This window comes from Tetrahymena thermophila, assembly GCF_000189635.1.
Source record: "Tetrahymena thermophila SB210 genomic scaffold scf_8254652, whole genome shotgun sequence".
NCBI classification, from domain to species: Eukaryota; Ciliophora; class Oligohymenophorea; order Hymenostomatida; family Tetrahymenidae; genus Tetrahymena; species Tetrahymena thermophila.
Genome location: NW_002476420.1, coordinates 13335 through 37712, shown reverse-complemented (window position 1 = coordinate 37712; position 24378 = coordinate 13335). Strand labels below are relative to the sequence as shown.

The 24378-nt window shown below is 23.2% G+C and overlaps 4 protein-coding genes across 4 annotated transcripts; all 4 read left to right on the top strand. All coding sequences in view use genetic code 6, as the record gives it.

The window, feature by feature from the left end:
* Nucleotides 1-488: 488 nt before the first annotated feature.
* TTHERM_00377220 (hypothetical protein) lies at nucleotides 489-3248 on the top strand (the record flags this gene model as incomplete). The annotated part of the gene is made up of 1 exon (XM_001015402.2): nucleotides 489-3248. One exon carries the CDS (start codon nucleotides 489-491, stop codon nucleotides 3246-3248), a length of 2760 nt encoding a protein of 919 aa, XP_001015402.2.
* Nucleotides 3249-5345: 2097 nt separating this feature from the next.
* On the top strand, nucleotides 5346-13484 carry TTHERM_000377211 (helicase carboxy-terminal domain protein; the record flags this gene model as incomplete). Its single annotated transcript, XM_012797507.1, has 1 exon — nucleotides 5346-13484. The coding sequence occupies one exon, from the start codon at nucleotides 5346-5348 to the stop codon at nucleotides 13482-13484; it is 8139 nt and encodes a 2712-aa protein (XP_012652961.1).
* A 792-nt stretch (nucleotides 13485-14276) lies between these two features.
* TTHERM_00377210 (helicase carboxy-terminal domain protein, putative) lies at nucleotides 14277-14504 on the top strand (the record flags this gene model as incomplete). The annotated part of the gene is made up of 1 exon (XM_001015401.2): nucleotides 14277-14504. The coding sequence occupies one exon, from the start codon at nucleotides 14277-14279 to the stop codon at nucleotides 14502-14504; it is 228 nt and encodes a 75-aa protein (XP_001015401.2).
* Nucleotides 14505-15948: 1444 nt separating this feature from the next.
* On the top strand, nucleotides 15949-24111 carry TTHERM_00377200 (helicase carboxy-terminal domain protein; the record flags this gene model as incomplete). The annotated part of the gene is made up of 1 exon (XM_001015400.1): nucleotides 15949-24111. One exon carries the CDS (start codon nucleotides 15949-15951, stop codon nucleotides 24109-24111), a length of 8163 nt encoding a protein of 2720 aa, XP_001015400.1.
* Nucleotides 24112-24378: the final 267 nt, after the last annotated feature.

The following is a 24378-nucleotide window of genomic DNA, read 5'->3' as shown; positions in this document are numbered from 1 at the left end:
TATTAGATCTCACAGGATAATTAATTGATTTTAAATAAGAATACATCGATTAGAATTTTTTTGTTACCGCTTAATATTGGTTGTTATTTGATCTCAATGATAATTAATTGTGTATATCAAATTTGTCTATTTATAAAAATACAAAACATAATAAAGTAAAGTAAGTGCTAATTAAATGAAAGTTGGATGAATTTTAATTTACTGCGCATCATTAATATATAATATAGTGACTTATTTTTATAATAGTTGTCAGTTATTCATTCTCTAAATAAGTTAATTTGGTATTTAAAAATAATCTGCAAAAATTAAAAAAAAGTAAATTTAGTGAAAATTTATTGTCTACAGTGAATTCAAATTTTAAATTAACAATCTGATTAATTTTAAGAGCGAAAATCTTTTTGATTTATTTAAAAAGAAGGAACAAACAAACAATCAAATAAGTATATATTTTAATTAAATAATCTAAAAGATAAATACTAATATTAAAAATGAAAATGGATAACTCTAAAACTGTAAAAAAATAAAGTAAAATTAGCTATGAAGAGCTAGTTCAAAAAAGCTATCTAATGCTATGCTTAAAGTGTTTTAAACCTCAGTTCGAATTTAAGAAAATCGTTTAAGAGACTCTTTCTTACGAAGAAAATTAAAATATATTCTGTCATGTAATAGTCTTTGATGTCAAAGAATAAAAGAAAAAAATGCTGATAGTTTTAAAGTCTAAAGGAATTGAATATTTAGAAAAATATTAAGAAATTTTTAACAAATCTTTTAGAAATGACATCTTTTTAAATTTGTTAGACTAATACTTTTTAGATACAGATTAGCTCTTTTATATTTATGAAATGGAGTATTGCAATATGACTTTATTACAATTTATAAACCTGTATAAACTGGATAGCAATATTTTTGATCCTTTGTTAAAAGAAATAGGTTAATATATAACAAGTTAATTTTATGAAAATGATACCTATCATTGCAATATATCATAGTTTTATGTAAACGTCATTAATTCTAATAAGATTGAAGTAAAAATAAATTTAATTCATGAAAATAAACGCTCGAATAGTTATTTTACAAATAACAAAGTTTCTCATAAAGATAAAGATGAACTTTAAATTGAAAATGATTCAAATGAGCTAGAATTAGAACAAACAGTTTTTCAAGACTTGGCAGATAGTGAAAAAATAAAAGGGATATTGAAAGATTTATGTGAGCAAGTTAATGTTAAAATAAAAAAGAATGACTTGTCTGATTTAATTTAAGATAAATTTTCAAAAATTTTACAATTTCATCAATTAGAAATTTTTTCGATTATTTAGTAACATCCCCTTTATGATGCTTTTGAGATAAAAAGGTTGGACAATAATTATTTTGAGCTCATAGTATAAAAGAGGGGCTAAAAAATCAGATTAATAGCTGAAAAATTTAATTAAATCAGTAAGGCGGAATAGGTGATAACGAAACACTAATATCTCATAGAAAATAAAAAATAATTATGTTCTAATTTTATACAATCTGAGATAATTACTGTTGAAACAGGTTTTTACATTTTAGCTGAAAAAATTTCAATTTAGGACGATTAAATAAGTGTATATGATTTAAAATGTGCTCCGATATCTTAATTAATCTAATTTTGTTACAATCTGCTAATAAATAATGGACTATCAATAAATAATATTCCTCCTTCAAGTTTGTTAGTTAAAACTCAAAAAAATTAACAAAGTTAGGATATCTTCGATTTTTATATCGATGATATAAGCTTAAGTGATTATTCTTCTGAATATTGTGAAATTTTTTTAGATTGTATTTTTAATTAATATGATTGTGATAAAGTTGGTTTAACAAATCATAGAGGAATGTTGAATAATTTAGCAAAGACATTCTTTTAAAAAATAAATGAAAAATCTCTTTAGGAAGTTTCTAGCTTATATAATTACATGTAAAGTTTAATCGAAAATAATGATCTCCTTTTAAAAAGTGATTTAAAAATAAAAATATCTAAAAAACATATGAATTAAATATCTGTAAATTTAGATTAATGTACAAGTCTCGATTCTGTTTTAAATCTTTAGAACAAAAATTAATTTTTTAAAATTACTAATTTGAAATTGGAAGATGATTCATTCAAAATTAAATAAAAATATATATTAGGTATGATAAATGATAACCCAGAAGAAAATAGTTTTTATAAATATTTAAAAGAAAATGTAAAAGAGCTAAATACCTTTTTCTCAACTTATGAGAGCGATTTTATAAAATATTATTCAAAATAATTAAGTGAATTTTTACTAAAATAAACAGGCGAATTAAAAATTGAATTCAATGTATAAAATTTTAGTTAAGATTAAACCATTTAAAAAATGAAACATGAATAACAGAATGAGGACAAAGAACAAAATCTTGAAAATTATACTCAAGCAGATTTATTAACCAATTTTAGATAATAAAATATAATTAACCTAGCTGCTGGTAACATAGATTTAAAATAATAAGATTTTAATATTAGCCATATCATAAATTTAAACGAATTACATTAAAAAGAAATTAATTTTCTTTAACATTATTAATTTGCTATTTTAAATATTAAGTTATCTCGTTTTAGTGATCCCTTAGCAATAAAAATATTAATATTTGATGATAACATGTATTATTTAATAGGCAAAGGACCTTATATTATTTTTAACCTTCAAGAGTTTTAAAGTTTTAAAGAGCCTTTTGAAGCCCAATTGCATTTAGAGTAAGGCTTAAATATATTTGGATCCAGCTACATAAATGAATATAAATAAAATAGAAATATTACAATAGGAGCAAAATTTATATCAGAATTTACTCATCTATAGCAGTTAAGTCTAATAATAAATAATTATGAAGCTTAATAATTTGATTTATCAGGTTGCTAATAAATTCAGTAATTAAACATAATATTAGGTTTTTATTTGGGGGGAAATTCATAAAAGTATAATTTAAAAAATATTATCAAATAAATAGATTCAACAAATTGTAATAAATTAAAATTTATTTATGTTTTTAATGGAAATCTATATAATAATTTTTCTAAAGATTAAGTCAATTTATCACAAATATACAAAATAAAAAGGCTAGTAACAGTATCTTTTGCAAAGAAACTGGGTTGGTATGATGGAGACTCTAAAGGGAATTTCAATTCGGAAAGAGCTAATGAAGAAATATAAGAACTTTAATGGGATTTTGATAACTCTATAAATTCTATAAAATCAAATAAAATTTGAGCATAAAATTTAAATAATTTTAGTGAATCTTCATTTTCTGAAAAAAGTTATGAATCAGAAGACAATTAAGCAGATTCATTTGAATAGATGAATTCTATAGAATAAGAAGACAGCTAAGTAGAGTTAAATGATGAAAGTAATTTTATAGAATCAGATGGTTGATTATAAAGTATGTACCATGACAAGATAAACTCAAAAAAAGAAAAATTAATTTGCTCAGTTTTTTTTTATTGATAAAAAAATGAAAAATTTAATTAATTAACAAACTCTTATTTAATATTTAAGTTTAATTATAGAAATAATATTTGGTTATTTGTTTTAATTCCATTTTTGTTCTTGTTTTTCATTTAAATAATTTTTAAAAATACTTTAGATAATTTTTTAGTAATAAAAAATTTTACATAAGTCGTTTTTTAACTGTAATAAATTAAAATTTGTAAAAACTTTTCAAAATTTAAAATTATTTTTTTTTTCATAAAAAGTAAAGATTTTTGGAGAAAAGTAGCGAATGGGTACATTAATTAATGTGGATTGATATTATTTTAATTTAGTTTATTTTTTTAAAACTTTGTATGATATTAAATATTATATCTAAATATTAAACTACTCAAAAGCAAATTAAATACCACTTATTTTTTATTGTTTACATACTGATTTCTTATAAATTAATAATAGATAATTTTTTCTATACAATTTACTTATCCTAATTGCCTAAAATATTCTTATTACGTTGAATATAATCATTGCATTAAATTATAATTAACTTAAAATATTATAATTACCTTAAATATTTTAATTGCGTTAAATATTCTAATAGCGTTAAATATTCTAATTGTGTTTAATATTCTAATTTTGTTTAATATTCTAATTACGTTTGATATTCTAATTACAATTAATATTCTAATTCGTTAAATATTCTAATTTAATTATTATTTCTTTTATAAAACATATTCATAAGATGTATGTATGTATACTTTGCAATTTATTTATAGATTCTAAAATATATTTATCCTGCTTTAAAGTATTTTATTTAACCTTAGCATGATGCAAAGTTATTATAAAAATGGCAAACATAATATGATTAATCTGATCCATACTAACTTTACATAATATGTATTATAATCACTTAACTTTATTCTATCTAGTTATCTTAAAGTAGATTGAACTATAATACTTGTCAAATATTATAAATTATGATTGGCATTATTTATTTAATAGATCTCTTCTTTTGAATAACAACTACCTTAAATTTAAGATTTTAATATTATTTTATTCACAGGTCAATAAAAACGCATGTAAGTTAATTTATTAAATAAATCTTTTGCTAAACTCTCTGCCTTTTTAAATATTTTACCTAAGTATAATAATAAATACCCTATAAATAAGCCTCATACTCTCTTTTTTTATCTTTTTAAAGCCTTTGTAATTTATTATAGCTTTAGTGTTTTTCAAAGTTTTTTTTTCTAACTATGTTTAGGATTGACTGTAATTCATAAAATATTTATCTAAAAATAATTCTAAATATTTATTATTTACTATTTATTAATAATTTTTAAATACATATATTCTCTTTTAAATGATTTTATAATTGCTAGGGAAAAAATAATATAATTTTTTTAATCGATACCTTCCTAAGAAATAACTATGGTGTTTAAAATTTTTATCTTTTTTTATAATTTTTATATTATTTATACCCTTAAATAATTTATAAACATTATTTTTGAGAGTAGTAAAAGTAATTTTTATTTAAATATTCTAAAAAATAAATACTATTTCAAAAATTTAAAATAATTCGATTCATAGTGCTCAATTTTAAAATGGTCTCTATTCTCTGTTTGTATGATAAATTGAGGGATTTATCTCTAGCAAAGTGTTAATTGTGGTTTTATATATTTATCAATTAATTCGGATCTTAAATATGTTCAAAAATCAATCATCTTATTAAACCCCAAAAAAAATTGAAATTTAAATCATTAAATCTAAAATATTCTAATTCATCAGATTATTATTTAAATACAAACTATCTTTTACCTTTATTTAATATTTTAATAAATAAATAAATTAATTAAATAAAATTAAACAAATAACTAAAAGAAAATGGAGTTAGACTTTTCAAGCAATGATGAAGAAGATATCTAATCTTATAACTAAATTCCAGAATAATAAGTAGATTAACAAATGATATTTGATCATGAAGAAAAATTTAATAACTTTTGCTTAGATGATTTCATTTTACAATTGCTAAAATATTTAAATCGAAAGCATTCAAATGTAGAATGTATGCCTCTTTTTAATTGCATAAATGAATAGATAATGTTAGAAAGTGAAGCTACTATTAGATAAATAAAACCATTATTTGAAGATAGCCTACAAGAGTATAAAAATAAAAACTTTGAAAAGGCAGAAATATAAATTAGCAGATTGTTTGAAGCAATCAATCCTTTGAATTTCCAAAAAATATCAGATGAGGTAAGTGAATCCTATATTTCTAGCAAAGAGATGAATAATTAGGACGTTGTTATGGTTCTTGGATTCACAGGTACTGGAAAGAGTACTTTCATTCACTACTTAGCAGGATCAAAAATTTAATAAGTAATCAGTTAAAATGGATTATATCACTGGGAACCCGCTAATCCTTTATACAAAGCTTTAGATCGTGTTATTTCTAAACCTGATGCAAAATCAGAAACAAAGTTTGTCACTCTTGTTAAAATCAAGCCTTCAGACTAAGAAGGAAATGAGTATGGTGATGATGATGAAATTAACATTTGCGATACTCCTGGTTTTTTTGATTCAGAAGGATTAGAAGCAGAAATTTCAAATCTAACTGGAATTTATAAATGCATTTCAGTTTGTAAGAGCATAAAACCTGTTGTAATAATCAGTGAAAAATAAATCTGTGATAGAGGCTTAGGAATAAAAAGTCTTGCAAACGTAATTAAAAAAATGGTGAATCCTAAATAAAATTTTCAATAACTAATTCGAAAATTCATATTTGTCTTCTCTAAATTCTAAAATGAGAAGGAAAAGGAGCAACTTCACAAAAAACTCTAAAATATTTTACAAAATTTAAACGCAGATTAAAAAAAAGATTAAGAATTTATTTCTGTCCTTAAAGCTATGTTATAATAAACTTAAGATGAAAAAAACATAGTTTTCTTTGATTTGAGTATCAAGGGATATCAGTTCATATAGAGTCATATTAAAAATAAATAAGCTATTCAAATGCCAAAGGATGCTTTTACTTGTTTTTTTACATCTGAAGCAGAAACTTCCATTTCTCAGCAGTTAAAATAAGATCAAAGTAGAATACAAACAGCTTTATAAAAAAGAAATTTTGTACTGATTTTTAAAAAGCTTACTTAATTAAATTTGTTAAAAAAAAATATACCAGATTTATCATCTATAGCTAATTAATGGGAGCAAAACATTACTTTACTTGATGAATACATAAATAGTGAAATTTAAAGTGTTGACTAATTTGTTTAGTAAATTATTAATCTCAAGAAAATCGATGAACAATAAATTACTAATTTTTTAAATACTAAATTAGAACTTTCTAAAATAGATATTTTATATGATCTTTTACCTTAAGCTGAAAATTTGGTGAAAAAATTAGATGGAGCCTTGTCAAGAGCTATTGCAGCACTACTAGAAAATTTGAAGTTGGAATTTGTTTCATACTATTAAAATAATGTAAATGAATATTACTAGAAGTTGTCATTTTTAGCAAAAGTGGTTAAAGATGAATAATCCATTCATTTATTTATTGCTTAAGTGAAGGAAAACATTTCAAAACAATTGAAAAAGTCAGAAAGCTTTTTAGAACAAGACAAATTTGTTGATTTTTTCGATGAGATGCAGCAAATTATCAACTATATAGAGAGCTGCACATTTTTACCTGTTCATGATGTTAAAAGTTAAATTGTTAAGAATTTTGATTCAGTTATTTCAGTTATGGAAAACTAATAGCTGACAATTTTTGAAAAAATAAAAGAATTAACAGCAAAGATGACTGAATAAAATTAAACAGATATACAAAGAGCTAAAGAAAAAATTCAATTTATTCTCTACGAATTCAAAAAATCTAAATTAAACGATGAATGTTGTAAAGAAAAGATAAATAATTTTTAAAATTAATACAGAGAACAAATAGAAAGAGAATACTAAACCCTTGAGGAAAAAGTCAAAGCTGTGATAAACGAGGAATCAAGTGATCTGTAAGGATTAAAATAAAGATTTGTTTAACTTTAGATATTATCTAAGCTTTAATGTAAACTTGAGTAACAATTTACAAGTTTAATAAGTTTCATAAATTCAAGAATTGCTAAAATATCAATAAAAGTCAGTTAAACGATAAGGGACTTGCAAACAAATAGTGATGCAAATTAATTAGAAATGCTATTCTAAAATCTAGAAGAAACTCTTTCATTAATTTAAGGATGTTAATGGATCTAAGAGCTAGATTAAGAATAAGAGTATGATTCTTAAAAGTAAAAGATATTTAACTCTTTGAGGAAGTTTGCCAATAAAATTATGGAAAATTTAGATTCTATAGAAATCACTTTAGATTAAACAGAAGAGTTCAACAAAATAACAAGCTCCAATGAAAAAATGAAGAAGCTAAAAAGTTTTTCAAATTTAGATGAAGAATTAAGAATAATAGTAAATGAGTATGAAGTTGAGGTTAGGAAGAAGTTTGAGCCATACTTTGTTAAAATAAAGACACTTTCATAGTCATAAGATATTCCTTATTGGGAGTACTAAAAGTGTTACTAATTCTTATAGAAATGCATTTCAAATATAATTTATAGATAGGAAACTCAAAAAATGCTAGATGATTTGAATCAAAATTTAATAAACCACTGCTTAGAAAAAGAGAAGTCTCTTTAATAGTCTTTTGGATAGATAAAGATAATATTTCAAAATACTTCTTTAACAAACGAAGAGAGAAAGTAAATTGAAGATTGTTCAAAAAACATCTATAATAAGTTTGAAGAAATGTCAAAGATTGAAAATTTCAGTGAATTAAAATATAAACTGGAGTAAAATAGAAGTAACTTTTTAATTACATAATAATTCAATTTTCTTAAGAGACTATGGAGATAAATAAAGGAGATTGTAGATGAGAATGAGCACGTTTAATAAAAGTGGATTTTCATTTTGCAGCAACTGAAAATATTAGATGAATTAGAATGTACTCCTTAAAATTAATTTTCTTTTGCTAGTTTACTCTCTGAAACCTATACTAAGAATAAACTTAATGTTCAAAGTCTTAAAGATGGATTAGAGAAATAGTTTAATGACAATCATCTTCCAAAAATGCTAGCTACTTATAAATAGCTTTATGAATAGACTATGTAAAATCATGAAAATAAAGAACATCAAATGATTTTGAATGATTTAAAGTTTTAGCTTGAAAACGAAATGAAAAAAATCATAACATAAATTTAGTAATATGCTGACAAGCTCAAATAAATAATCACTTATTCACCTATTAACAGTCAACTCAAAGAATAAATGGAAAATGCAAATTAAATTATTAACCTATATAAGCGTTTCAATGATTATATTTATCATTTTAGGGATTATTTGGATGAACATAAATTTAAGTCTTACATTGAATAAATTAAAAGCAGCATTTAATATATTGCTCATGAAGGACCCAAAAAAATAAAATAAACGTTCAAAAACAATAATTTCAAAGAATCTAATGATTAATATAAATTTATGTTAGAAATTTTTAAAATCCTTTAACAATAATTTTAAATAGATGAAGAATTCGATAAATTAAGATAAATTTAAGAAAACTGCTTCGAAGAACTTTAATAAACAGTAGAGAATTTAAATTTAGATAATCCAAAAACAGAAAGATTTGATTTGAATCACATATGTGGCAGGTTAGAGAAGGTAGAAGATGACGATTTTTATTAAAACTTTTCTAAATAGCTTTAATACATTTTCTAGAGAAAACTGGAAGATAAACTGGAACAAGTAAGAGATAGACCAATAAACTAGCAAGAGGGAGCTATCAGAAGAGTTTAATTTTTTTTTGATTACATTCCTAAGGAAATGATTAAATCTTTGAACTAATTAATAGAAAACATTAAAAATATTGATAAAATATAAGAAGAAATTGATAGTTGCTTTAAACAAAAAAATATTACAGGACTTAGGAAGCTATAAGAAACACTAGTTGATTCAAGTTATTATAAACAATTTAAAAACCAGTTTGAAGATTTTATGGAAAAAGAAATTGAATAGACCTATAAACAAATTATATCTAATTGTAAAGAATACAATAACTTTGAGAAATGTATTTTGAATTTAATTAAGATTGGTATTTAAAGCACAGGCTAATATTAATATTAAGTAAAAGAAAAATTAAATAATGTTTTTGAGCAATTATTTTGTGTTTAATTTAAAGAAGCTGAAAAATAAATACAAAATATTTTGAATAAAAAAATTAGTAACCCTGAAAAATCTATTGAATTTTTTATTCATTATTGCTAGCTAAGTAATTCTTTGCTAAAAGTTTAAGGCAAAATATAAGATTTAGAGTTGGAGTTTTTAAAAGGACTTGATTATTTCTATGTGTTTGATTAAATTTAAGAATAAAAATCAAAAGTTACCATCAATCTAAAAGAAAAAGTAAAGTAAATTAAAAATACCGAGGAAGATTTTACTTATTTCAAGGATTAATTTAATATTATTTACTAACTTTAACATTTTGATTTTGAATCGTACCATGAATTAATAGAAAATTTAGGTTTTAAACAATAAAAATTGTAGAAATAGATGGAATAAATTATGTCAAAGAATGTTAATACATTTACAATTTAGAAAGAGTATGAAGATTACTACCAGTCTTTTTAAAAAGGCTTGTAAAATGCTTAAGAAATGCAAAATATAGTGTAGCAATTTAATTTAGGAGCTCAACATAAAAATGTATTTCAGGACTTGCTATCAAAATTAAATTAAACTGTTGAATCAATAAATTAAGATCTTAATTAATGTTTTTAAGGTGACATTTTTGATGAGAGTGTTGTTAAAAGTATTAACAATATTTATTTGAATTCAAAATTTATCGATTAATATTTTTCATCTACGGACTTTGTAAAAAAGCGTATTGATTAGAGATTTGTGCAATCAGAATTTTTAATCTTAATTTAGAGGTAGTTTTAAGAGCCAAAATAAATTGATAAAATAGAATAAGTTACAGAGTATATATCTAATATGTATAAAATATCTTCAACTTACATCTACATGGAAAAAATCAAAACAGAATGTAATGAAAACATTAACTAGGTATTAAAAAATTACAAAGATTCTAAAGGATCTCTAGAAAAGTTATAAATTCAATTAAAAAAATCTAAATATGGTGATTAAGTAACAAAAAATCACCCTTTTTTCAAAGGATTTTAGATTAGTGATACAAATCTAAGAATACAGAGGTTTGGTATTGATCAAGTCTTAGAATAAGTAAGGGGCTATTCTGATATCGATAAAAAAGATGACTTAGACAAAACTTAACTCAATAATTAATATGAAAGATTTTTTAATTAATACAACCAATATTTAGATAAATATTTAACTTCTTTTGAGAAAATTAATTTTATTGATCTCTTGAAAGATATATAAAATTCTGTAAATAAAATCAACACATATGTGTTTAACAAAAAAGGAAAAATAGAATAAACATCTTAGATTATAGTTGCTGATCTTTTAGCAGGTATTTTCTGTTGTTGGACTTGTATAAATTCAAAATATTATTTTGAATCAATAGAATAGTAATATGAAAACAAGTAAAGCTTTTTATTAAAACCTCATCCTTCTTAAATAGTTGCAATTTTTAGGCTCTTAGGTATAGGCTACTCCAAAAATTATGACGAAATATAGTGTAACAGTTTAGCGTAAGTCTTGACTGGTGAGGGAAAATCTGTTGTTTTGGCGGCTCTAGCATGCTTTTATTCTCTTTGCGGATTTTCTGTGAAGTGCGCTTGCTACAGTAATTAACTTAGTGTCAGAGATTATGAAGAATTCTCACTTTTGTTTGAAAAATTAAAGATTAAAGATTTAATTTTGTATGGAACATTCAACAAAGTCTGCGAAGAAATACTAAACCAAAGAGGAGATATTAGAGAGCAAGTTTCAAGTTATATTTTAACAGATAATATTAAATATTCAAATAATTCAAATATCAAGAAATAAGTTCTCTTAATAGATGAAGTAGATGTCTTTTTTAGTAAAGACTTTTTTGGAAATAATTATGACATAGTGGCACCAATCAAAGGTTCAACAGTTGAAATATTGCTTGATAAAATATGGAGTGCCAAATTTGATACAAATTTTAGTTTTAAATCTATTTCTGAGTCTCAAGAGTATAAAAACTGCATATCTCAATTTCCTAAATGGGCTGAATTGATCAAAGAATAAACAAAAATTGTTGTTTCTGATTTTAAAAATTTCAATAATGTAATTATTGAAAATTATAAAATTTAAAATGATAAAATTTATTATAAAAATTAAGATTAATATCTTGATAACATTTCATATGGATATAGAACTTTGTATACCTACTATCAGGAAAATTAGAACTCAAAAATTTCAAATGTAGGTCTTTAAAAATAAAAGCTCTTCAAAATTAACAGCGGAAGCTTTAGTTATTCAGAGCTACCTAAAAAATTTTTCATAATTAATGGTGTCACTGGAACTTTAGAAACTTTAAGCTTAAGCCAACTCGAATTAATAAAAAACACCTATAATATGAAATAATATACTTTTATACCATCAGTATATGGGAAGAGTAAGTTTTAATTTAACCCCTAAAAAGATGTGAAAGTAGTTTCTTAATCAGAATATTATAACACTATTACAAATGAAATAAACAGAAATATAGTTGGAAAAACTGATTAAAAAAGAGCAGTACTTGTTTTCTTTGATACCAAAGACATCTTACTTGATTATTACAATAGTTAATAGTTCAAATCCTTAAAATAAAATTCCTTGATTTAAATTATGACAGAAGAAAACTCAATTGAAGAAAGAAAGAAAATTATAAAAGATGCAACATACTCTGGTGCAATTACTTTACTGACCAAAATTTTTGGTAGAGGTATAGATTTCTAAGTTAATGATACTATTATATTTTAAAATTATGGAGTTCATGTAATTCAAACTTTCTTTTCTGAGGACAAGTCTGAAGAGACCTAGACAAAAGGAAGGACAGCAAGATAAGGTGAAGAGGGTTCTTTCAGCATGGTTCTTCAATAAGAAACTCTATAGGCTTTCCTTAAAACAAAAGAAGATTAAAAGAAAATTGAGAATCTTGATGAAATATATGAAGTCCTTGATAGAAATCGTCAGGTTAATTTCGAAAATGACTTTAAAAGTAATATAGAATATAATCAAAATACCTCAATTACTAGCCATAAAAAATCAGAGGACTTCTTAAATTTTTTAAAAGATCGTAATTTAAATGAAGTTAAAAATTACTTATTGTAATTGAATTAAGGCCCAAAAGAATAAATTTATTATAAAACTCTGATTGCTATGGATGTTACTGGATCAATGAGTAGTCTCATTACTTAAACAAAAAATACAATATAGACAACTTTTGAATAAACTAGAGATATCTTAAAAGAAAAAGGATATGATCCATAATGTTTTTTAATCATGATAAGCTGTTTTAGAAGTTATAATAGCAGATGGTAAGAGATATTCTAAACTTCAACTTGGGAAAACAATCCAGATAAGTTAAGGTCTTTCTTATAAACAATAACAGCCTCTGGAGGTACAGGTCCAGGAGAATCTGTAGAAGTAGGGTTATGGTGGGCTAACAAATAAAATGATGAAAACCCAATAAGTCAAGTAATCATTTTAGGGGATTAGCCAGCACATCTATAGAATGAAGCTTAAGCTCATAGAAATTAGTTTGGATAGAGTTATTGGGATACTACTCCACTAAAAGGATTAACTTATTATGTTCCAGAGTGTTAAAAACTTAATAGTAAAAAAATTCATGTCAATGCATTTTACCTCCATTCACAAGCAAAAAGTACATTTGAAAATATTGCAAAATTAACAAATGGAATAAGTTAATATCTTGATATAAATTCTGCATAAAGCTCCAAATAATTAACAACCCTATTTGTTGAATAAATTTTAAAAGACATTGGAAAGAAAGATGGTCGTAGCAAAGAATTAATAGCAGCATACAAGGCCAAGTATTCTTGATTTTATAATAAGATAATATTATTTTTAGTTAATAATAATTATATTGAATATAAATATATAATATTTTATTACTAATTCATGTTTTTTATTATTTTTCTTTAAATTGATAAACTCATAAATAACTCATTAAAAATAAGTTCAAATATTTAAAAATTAATTTTCCAAACTAAAATTAAGCCATTTCAAAAAATTTTAATTTGAAATTAGAATGATTAATTCATTCTTTTTTTTCTTAAGAAATATTTAGAAATTCTTAATCACTACAGGCAGAAATTACTCCCCAATCCTGTATTTTGTCTAACCCACTTACTTCAGAAAATTTAGCTAAATTAAAAAATTTTGATATAAAAAAATTATTTATTTTTGAAATTATAAATTAAATTATTAATAAAAATTCTTTTATAAAATTTAAAAATTATATTTTTTAATAAATAAATATAAAATCTATTTCATAATCAGTGGAATGCAAGCCAAGAAATTTTTGTATGGCATATTAATTAAAGCAAAATATTTATATTTATTTTTTACAATAAATTTAGAAATAATAATTTGTTTTTTACTTTTTAAAGATAGATCAATTAATCATTAAGTAATTACGATTTTTTTTATGATGAACAATTATTTTAATCAAAAGCTAATGAGAAAAATTTTAAAAAAATTTTTCCATTTAAAAATATAAATATTTTATTCAAAAAAGTTTTCATATTTTAGAGAAAATGAAAAATATTAGTTTTTGAGTGCTTAAAACGACGATAATCCAGTAAATAACTTTTAGTAAATGAAATCTTTCATATGATTAAGAGGAGATATAAATATTTCTTGATCATATGGAAGAACTACAGCGAGTGCTTAAAGAATAGAGTGTATAAAATATCTTTAATCATTTGTATCATAGAGATTGATGTTGGCTACAATCTTGAAGAAAAATTCAGCTAAGCTGGTACTAAAAGAAAGTTGAAATTATAGAAGCTGAACAAAATAATCATTATTTTACCAAATCTTTCACTTAGCTAGAGTTGAATTTAAGAAAAAAGTGAGCAATCTGGCAAATTGGTAGGTAAAAGGCTCAATGAGTTATATATAAGGTAGACTGTCAATAAGGAGGTAGAGAGATAGTAGGGTAAATTAAGATAATTTCTGAGTTAAGTTTAGGTGTTTTATTTTTTTTTTGTTGATAAAGAACCTTTTTTAAAAATCAGTTTATTATTTTAAAATGAGTTTGCATTATTTAATTAAAATTTTAATATGAATAGTATTGTTAGGTAAGTAACAAATTTTATGCTATCCTGGTTTGAGTCTGTGATAATGGTTATAAAAAAATAATAGTTCAACCAGTTATCTTTATTTTAAGATAAAAATTTAATTCTCTTAGATTAACTAACTCATGTATGTTTTCTAATCTAAAAATATTTGTTTATTAAAGGTCAGATACGAACAAAGTAAATTTTTTGTGGAAAGGTAGCAAAAGAGGTATCTTAATTAATGAGGATTTATGATATTTTAATTTATTTTATTTTTTAAAAGCTTTTTATGATGTTAAATAAATATTTTATCTTTATTTCAAAAACTCAAAATAAGTAAAATAAATAAACTTAATTTAATAGCCTTTTTTTACTCTTTATAAATTATTATAAAATCATTTGCCTCTATCAATTTAAGTATAATATTTAATTTAAATATTCTTTTTGCCTTAAATATTCTAATTTCATTAAATATTCTAATTTAATTCAATATTCTAATTAAATTAAATATTCTAATTGGCTATAATATTCTAATTTCCAATAATATTCTAATTATTTATAAAATATATTCATAAAATTTATACTTTATAGATTCTAAAATAGATTTATTCTTCTTTAAAATAATTTTTAATATGATGTGGTGTTATCGTAACTAGGGCAAAATTAGCATGATTATTTAGATGCTTGCTACCTTAAAGCAATCTGTATTATACTTAATTAATTTTCTTCATATTATTTCAAAGTCAAAATAATCCTTTTTTAATTAAAATAGATTGAATTTTAATTTTTGTTAAATATTCTAAAATATGATTAGCTGATCTTATTTAATGAACTCTGTCTATGAATAAATATTTAAATTTAAGTTTTTAATATTATTATTTTAGATTTCAAAATATATATTATTTAATGATTTATATTAATATTTTTACTCTCTTTTAAAGGAATTGATTTAATTCTAATATGGTATTATTATAGCCAGGGCAATAATAATATGATTTTTTAATCAATAATATGTTTAAAAATAACTATCTATTAATTCAGATCTTAACAATATTTAAAAGTCATTATATTATCCCCCGTGTAAAGAAATTCAAATTTAAAAAGCAATTTTTAAATACTCTTATTTATAATATTTTTCATTTAAATACTAACTATCTAATACCTTAATTCTAAATTTTAATAAATAATAAATTAAAAAAAAATTAAATTAATAACTAAAAAAAATGTAGTTTGATTTTGAATATGACTCAGAAGAATCTTTATCCTAAGACTCAACTTAAGCAATATAGTAATATGTTTAAAAGTAAGAGGAAAAAATAATTATTGATTATGAAGGCAGACTTACAAAATTTTGCTTAGATGAAAACATATCAGAATTACTAAAATTCTAAAATTTGAAGTATTCAAATATGGCTGTGATGACTCTATTTAATGTCATAAATGAATAGATAAAGTTTGAGAGTGAAGCTGCAATAAGATAAATATAACCATTATTTGAAACAAGCCTACAAGAGTATAAAAATCAAAACTTTGAAAAGGCAGAAATAGAAATCAGTAGATTGTTTAAAGAGATTAATAATTTGGATTTCCAAAAAATATCAGATGAGATAAATGAATCCTAAATTTCTAGTAAAGAGATGAATAATTAGGATGTTGTTATGGTACTAGGATTCACGGGGACTGGAAAGAGTACTTTCATTCACTACTTAGCAGGATCAAAAATTTAATAAATAATCAATAAAGATGGACTACACCACTGGGAACCCACTAATTTTAAATACAAAGCTTTAGATCGCGTTATTTCTAAACCAGATGCCAAATCAGAAACAAAGTTTGCTACTCTTGTCAGGATCAATACTTCAGACTAAGAAGGAAATGAGTATGGTGAAGATGAAGAGATTAACTTATGCGATACTCCTGGTTTTCTAGATACTCAAGGAAATGAGGCAGAGATAGCTAATCTAACCGGAATTTATGAATGTATATCAGTTTGCAAGAGCATAAAGCCTATTATTCTTATTAGTGAACAATAAATCTCTGACAGAGGCTCAGGAATTAAAAGTCTTGCAAATGTAATTAAAAAAATGGTGAAGCCTTCATAAAACTTTCAATAACTGATTCGGAAATTCATATTTGTCTTTTCTAAGTTTTCAGATAAGAAGAGTCAGGAGTAGCTTCACAAAAAACTCTAAAATATTTACGAAAATTTGAACGCAGGCGAAAAAAAAGATTAAGAATTTATTTCTGTCCTTAAAGCTATGTTATAATAAACTTAAGATGAAAAAAACATAGCTTTCTTCGATCTGAGTATTGAGGGATATAAGTTCATAGAAAAGCATATTATAGGTAGATAAGCTATTGAAATGCCAAAGGATGCTTTTACTTGTTTTTTTACATCTGAAGCAGAAACTTCCATTTCATAACAGTTAAAATAAGACCAAAGTAGAATATAAACAGCATGGAAAAAAAGAAACTTTTTGCTGATTTTTAAAAAGCTTACTTAGTTAAATTTGCTAAAAAATAGTATACAAGATTTGTCATCATTTAGTAATTAATGGGAACAAAACTTAACTTAAATTGATGACTAAATAAATAGCGAAATTTAAAGTGTAGATTAATTTGTTTAGAAAATTATTGAATTTAAGAAGATTGACGAAGAATAAATTACTAATTTTTTAAATACAAAATAAGAACTGTCTAAGTTAAATATTTTATATAAACTATTACCTTAAACTGAGAATTTGGTGTAAAAGTTTAATGGAGCCTTGAGAGAAGCTATTTTAGCAATACTTTAAAATGTGAAGTAAGACTTGATTTCATGCTAATAAAATAATGTAAATGAATATTACTAGAAATTGCTATTTTTATCAGATATCGTTAAGGAAGAAAATTCCATAACTGTATTTATTAGTTATATGATGGAAAACATATCAAACCAAGTGAAAAAGGCAGAAAGCTTTTTATAACAGGACAACTTTGCTGATTTTTTTAATGAGATGCAGCAAATTATCAACTATATTGAGAGTTGCACATTTTTACCTGCTCATAATGTTAAAGATTAAATTGTGAAGGCTTTTGATAAAGTTATTTTAGAAATGGAAAACTCAAAGCTGACAATTTTTGAAAAAATAAAGCAATAAACAGTGAAGAAAAATGAGGAAAATGATAGAGATATACAAAATGCTAAAGAAAAAATTCACTCAATTCATTAAGAATTCAAAAAATCTAATTTAAAAGATGAACATTGCAAAGAAAAGATAAATAATTTTTAAAAGGAATACAGAGAACAAATAGAAAAAGAGTACTAGGATATTGAGGAAAAAGTCAAAGCTGTGATAAATGATGAATCAAGTGAATTGTAGGTACTGAAGTCAAGATTTATTTAACTTTAACTATTATCTAAACTTTATCCTAAGCTTGACTAAAAATTTAAGAGTTTAGTAAGTCTCATAAATTCAAGAATTGCGAAAATGTCAAAAAAAATCAAATAAGTTGTAAAAGAGTTGTAAATTACAAATAACAGTGAAGATGAATTAGGAATGCAATTCTAAAATTTAGAAGAGGCTTTTTATTTAATTTAAGAATGTTAATGGATTTAAGAAATAGATTAAGACTAGGAGTATGATTCTTAAAAATAAAAGATACTTAACTCTATGAAAAACTTTGCTAATATAATTATTGATTAGCTTGATTAATTAGAAATCGGTTTAGAATAAACAGAAGATCTCAAGAAAATAGCAAGCTCAAAATAAAAAATGAAGAAACTAAATAATTTTTCACATTATGATGAAGTGTTAAAACAATCAATAAACTAATATGATGGTATTGTTATGGAGAAGTTCTAGTATTAATTTAATAAAATAAAAAATTTTTCAGAACAATAAAATACTACTTTTTGGGAACGCTAAAAGAGTTATTAATTCTTAAATAAATGCATTTCAAATTAGATTTATAAAAAGGAAGCTCAATAAATGCTCGAAGATGTGAAAAAAAATCTAATAAATAGCTGCTTAGAAAAAGAGAAATCTCTTAAATAGTCTTTTGAGCAGCTATAGAATATCTTTCAAAATACTTCTTTATCAAGTGAAGAGAGACAGTTAATTGAAAATTGCTCAAAAAATATCTATGACAAGTTTGAAGAAATGTCAAAGATTGAAAAGTTTAGTGAATTAAAAGATATTCTGGATTAAGATAAAAGCAACTTTTCTATTTCATAATAATTATCCGGTATTAAGAGAATATAGATTTAATTATAGGAGATTGTAGATATGAATGAATATGTAGAATATAAGTGGATTTTCATTTTACAGAAACTGAAAATATTAGATGAATTACAAAGTAACTCATAAAATTCATTTTGTTTTTCTGATTTACTCTCTAAAACCTATAAAAAGAATAAATTTAACGTTGAATAACTGAAATCTGGATTCGATAAATAGTTAAGTAACAATTATCTTCCATAAATGCTTGCTACCTATAAAAAGCTTTAAGGGTAGGCTATGTAAAATAAAGAAAATAAAGAAAATCAAATGGTTTTGGAAGATTTTAAGTTTTAGTTAGAAAATTAAATGTAAAAAATAATAATATAAATTAAGTAATAAGTCGACAAGTTAAGTTAACATGTGACTTTTTTATCTATTGACAGCTAAATTAAAGAATAAATAGATTATGCAGACTAAATTATTAATTCATATAAGCAGTTCAATGATTATGATTATTATTTTAAGGACTATTTGGATGTAGATAAATTTAAGTCTGAAATTGAATAAATTAATAAAATTATTTACTAAGTTGCTAATGAAGGACTCAAAAAAATATAATAAATGTTCAAAAACTATTATTTCAAAGAATTTAATGTTTAATATTAATTTATGCAAGAAGTTTTTAAGATCCTTATGTAAAAATTTGAAATAAAAGAACAATTCAACCAATTAGAATCAGGATAAATTAAAGAATACTGCTTCAAAGAACTTTAATAAAAAGTTGAGAATTTAAATTTAGATAACTCAAAAACAGAAATATTTGATTTGAATCTAATATGTGGCAAGTTAGAGAAGGTATAAGATAACGAAATTTATTTAAACTTATCTAAATAGCTTTAAGACATTTTCTAGAAAAAACTGGAAGATAAGTTGAAATAAGCAAATGAAAAGTCTCTAAGCTAATTTGAGAAAACTATCAAAGAAGTTCAAAGTTTTTTTGGTTAAATTCCTAATTAAATGAAAAACTCTCTGAGCTAATTAATAGAAAACATCAATAAGACTGACAAAATTAAAGAATAAATGAATAATTTCTATAAACAAAAAAATATTATTGAAATTATTAAGCTATTAGAGACACTAAAAGATTCAAGCCTTTATACTGAATTTAAAAATAGGCTTGATAATTTCATAGAAAATGAAATTTAATTGAATTATAATGAAATTATTTTAAATGATAAAAAATATATTAACTTTGAGAAAAGCTTTCAAAATTTAATTAGGATAGCTGTTAACACCGCCTAAACCTAAAAATATTTAGATTAAGTAAAAGAAAAATTAAATAATGTTTTTGAGCAATTATTTTGTGATAAAATTAAAGAAGCTGGAAACAAAATTCAAAATGTATTGAGTTAAAAAGTTAGTAATCACTAAACAAATTTAGAATTTTTTTCTGATTATTGCTGTTTAGGTAATTGTTTGTTAAAGGTTTATCACAAATTGTAAGAATAAGAGCTGAAAATTTTAAAAGAACTTGAATATTTCTATGTGTTTGATTAAATTTAAATATAATAATAATTAGTTATCACAAATCTCAAACCTATTGTAAGGTAAATTTAACATACTGAAGAAGACTTTTCATGTATCTACGATTAATTTAAAATTGCTTACTAACTTTAATATTTTGATTGTGAATCATATCATGAATTAATAGAAAATTTAAAATCTAAGCAATAAAAACTGAACAATTAGGTGGAATAAATTTTGTAAAAGGATGTTAATAAATTTACAATTTAGAAAGAGTATGAAGATTACTACCATTATTTTTAAAAAGTCTTCTAAAATGCTAAATAAATGTAAATTTTAGTGTAGTAATTCAATATAATCTCTTAAAAAATAACGCTATTTGAAGATTTACTATAAAAATTAAATTAAATCATTAAATCAATAAATTATGATCTCAAATAATGTTTTTAAGGTGATATTTTTGATGATAGTGTTGTTAAAAGTATTAACAATATTTATTTGAATTCTAAATATATCGATTAATATTTTTCATCTATGGGCTTTGTAGAAAATAGTATGAATTAGAGGTTTGTGCAATCAGAATTTTTATAGTAAATTTAAAAGTAGTTTACAGAACCAAAGTAAATTGATAAAATAGAATAATTTACAGAGTACATATCTAATATGCATAAAATATCTTCAACTTACATCTACATGGAAAAAATCAAAACAGAATGTAATGAAAAGATTAACTAAGCATTAAAAAATTACAAAGATTTTAAAGGATCTCTAGAAAAGTTATAAATTCAATTAAGAAAATCTAAATATGGTGATTAAGTAACATAAAATCACCCTTTTTTCAAAGGATTTTAGATTAGTGATACAAATCTAAGAATATAGAGGTTTGGCATTGATCAAGTCTTAGAATAAGTAAGAGGTTATTCTGATATCGATAAAAAAGATGACATAAATAAGACTTAACTAAATAATTTCTACCAAAGATTTATTAATGAATACAATCAATATTTAGATAAATATTTAACTTCTTTTGAGAAAATTAATTTTATTGACCTCTTGAAAGAAATATAAAATTCTGTAAATAAAATCAACAAAGATGCGTTTAATAAAACAGGAAAAATAGAATAAACATCTTAGATTATAGTTGCTGATCTTTTAGCAGGTATTTTCTGTTGTTGGACTTGTATAAATTCAAAATATTATTTTGAATCAATAGATTAGTCATATGAAAACAAGTAAAGCTTTTTATTAAAACCTCATCCTTCTTAAATAGTTGCAATTTTTAGACTTTTAGGAATTGGCTACTCCAAAAATTATGATGAAATATAGTGTAACAGTTTAGCTTAAGTCTTGACTGGTGAGGGAAAATCTGTTGTTTTGGCAGCTCTGGCATGTTTTTACTCTCTATGCGGATTTTCTGTGAAGTGCGCTTGCTACAGTAATTAACTTAGTGTTAGAGATTACTAAGAATTTTTACTTCTGTTTGAAAAGTTAAAGATTAAAGATTTGATTTAGTATGGAACATTCAACAAGGTCTGTGAAGAAATACTAAACCAAAGAGGAGACATTAGAGAGCAAGTTTCAAGTTATATTTAAACAGAGAATATTAAATATTCAAATAATTCAAATATCAAGAAATAAGTTCTCTTAATAGATGAAGTAGATGTCTTTTTTAGTAAAGACTTTTTTGGAAATAATTATGATATAGTGGCACCAATCTAAGACCAAACAATTGAAAGCTTGCTTGATAAAATATGGAATGCCAAACATGATCCTAACTTTAGTTTTAAATATATTTGTAAGTCTCAAGAGTATAAAAACTGTATAGCTCAATTTCCTAATTGGATTGAGCTGATTAAAGAATAAACAAAAATTGCTGTTTCTGATTTTAAAAATATCAATAAAGTTAGTTTTGAAAATTATAAAATCTAAAATGACAAAATTTATTATAAAAATTAAGATTAATATCTTGATAACATATCATATGGATATAGAACTTTGTATACCTACTATCAAGAAAATTAGAATTCAAAAATTTCAAATGTAGGTCTTTAAAAATAAAAAGTATTTAAAATTAACAGTGGAAGCTTTTGTTATTCAGAGCTACCTAAAAAGTTTTTCATAATTAATGGTGTCACAGGAACTTTAGAAACTTTAAGTTAAAGCCAACTCTAATTAATATAAAACACATATAATATGAAATAATACACTTTTATACCATCAATATATGGAAAGAGTAAGTTTTAATTTAACCCCCAAAAAGATGTGAAAGTAGTTTCATAATCAGAATATTATAACACTATTACAAATGAAATAAACAAAAATATAGTTGGAAAAACTGATTAAAAAAGAGCAGTACTAGTTTTTTTTGATACCAAGAAAACCTTACATGATTATTACAATAGTTAATAGTTCAAATCCTTAAAATAAAATTCCTAGATTTAAATTATGACAGAAGAAAACTAAATTGAAGAAAGAAAGAAAATTATAAAAGATGCAACATACTCTGGTGCAATCACTTTACTGACCAAAATTTTTGGTAGAGGTATAGATTTCTAAGTTAATGATACTATTATATTTTAAAATTATGGAGTTCATGTTATTCAAACTTTCTTTTCTGAAGATAAGTCTGAAGAGACCTAGATAAAAGGAAGGACAGCAAGATAAGGTGAAGAGGGTTCTTTCAGCATGGTTCTTCAACAAGACACTCTATAGGCTTTCCTTAAAACAGAAGAAGATTAAAAGAAAATTGAGAATCTTGATGAAATATATGAAGTTCTTGATAGAAATCGTCAGGTTAATTTCGAAAATGACTTTAAAAGTAATATAGAATATAATCAAAAGACCTCAATTACTAGCCATAAATAATCAGAGGACTTCTTAAATTTTTTAAAAGATTGTAATTAATAAGAAGTTAAAAAATACTTATTGTAATTGAATTAAGGCCCGAAAGAAAATACTTTTAAAACTCTAATTGCTATGGATGTTACAGGATCGATGAGTAATCTCATCACTTAAACCAAAAATACAATATAAACAACTTTTGAATAAACTAGAGATATCTTAACAGAAAAAGGATATGATCCATAATGCTTTTAAATCATGATAAGCTGTTTTAGAAGTTATAATAGCAAATGGGAAGAGATATTCTAAACTTCAACTTGGGAAAATAATCCAGATAAGTTAAGGTCTTTCTTATAAAAAATAACAGCCTCTGGTGGTACATGGCCAGGAGAATCTGTGGAAGTAGGATTATGGTGGGCTAACAAATAAAATGATGAAGACCCAATAAGTCAAGTAATAATTTTAGGGGATTAACCTGCTCATCTAATGAATGAAGCTTAAAAGTTTAGAAATTAATTTGGATAGAGTTATTGGGATACTACTCCACTAAAAGGATTAACTTATTATGTTCCAGAGTGTTAAAAACTTAAAAATAAAAATATTCCTGTCAATACATTTTACCTGAAATAAGGAGCAAAAAGTACATTTGAAAATATTGCAAAATTAACAAATGGAATAAGTTAATATCTTGATATAAATTCTGGATAAAGCTCCAAATAATTAACAACCCTGTTTGTTGAATAAATTTTAAAAGACATTGGAAAGCAAGATGGTTGTAGCAACGAATTAATTTCAGCATACAAAGCCAAATATTCCTGATTTTGTAATAAAATAAATAATAATTTTTAGTTAATTATCTGTTGTGTTTTACCAATTCATGTTTTTTATTCTATTTGTTTAATATGATAAAATAATTAATTGTGTATTGAGAAATCTGTGATTTAAAGAATAAGAAGATTGCGAATCCACTAGATTAGTAACCAATTTAATAGAATTTACATGTTTTTATGTGATTACCAGTATTTTTAAATTTAAAAATCCTATGTTTTTGAATTGGTGCAATTTAAAAAAATGATATTTTAAAAT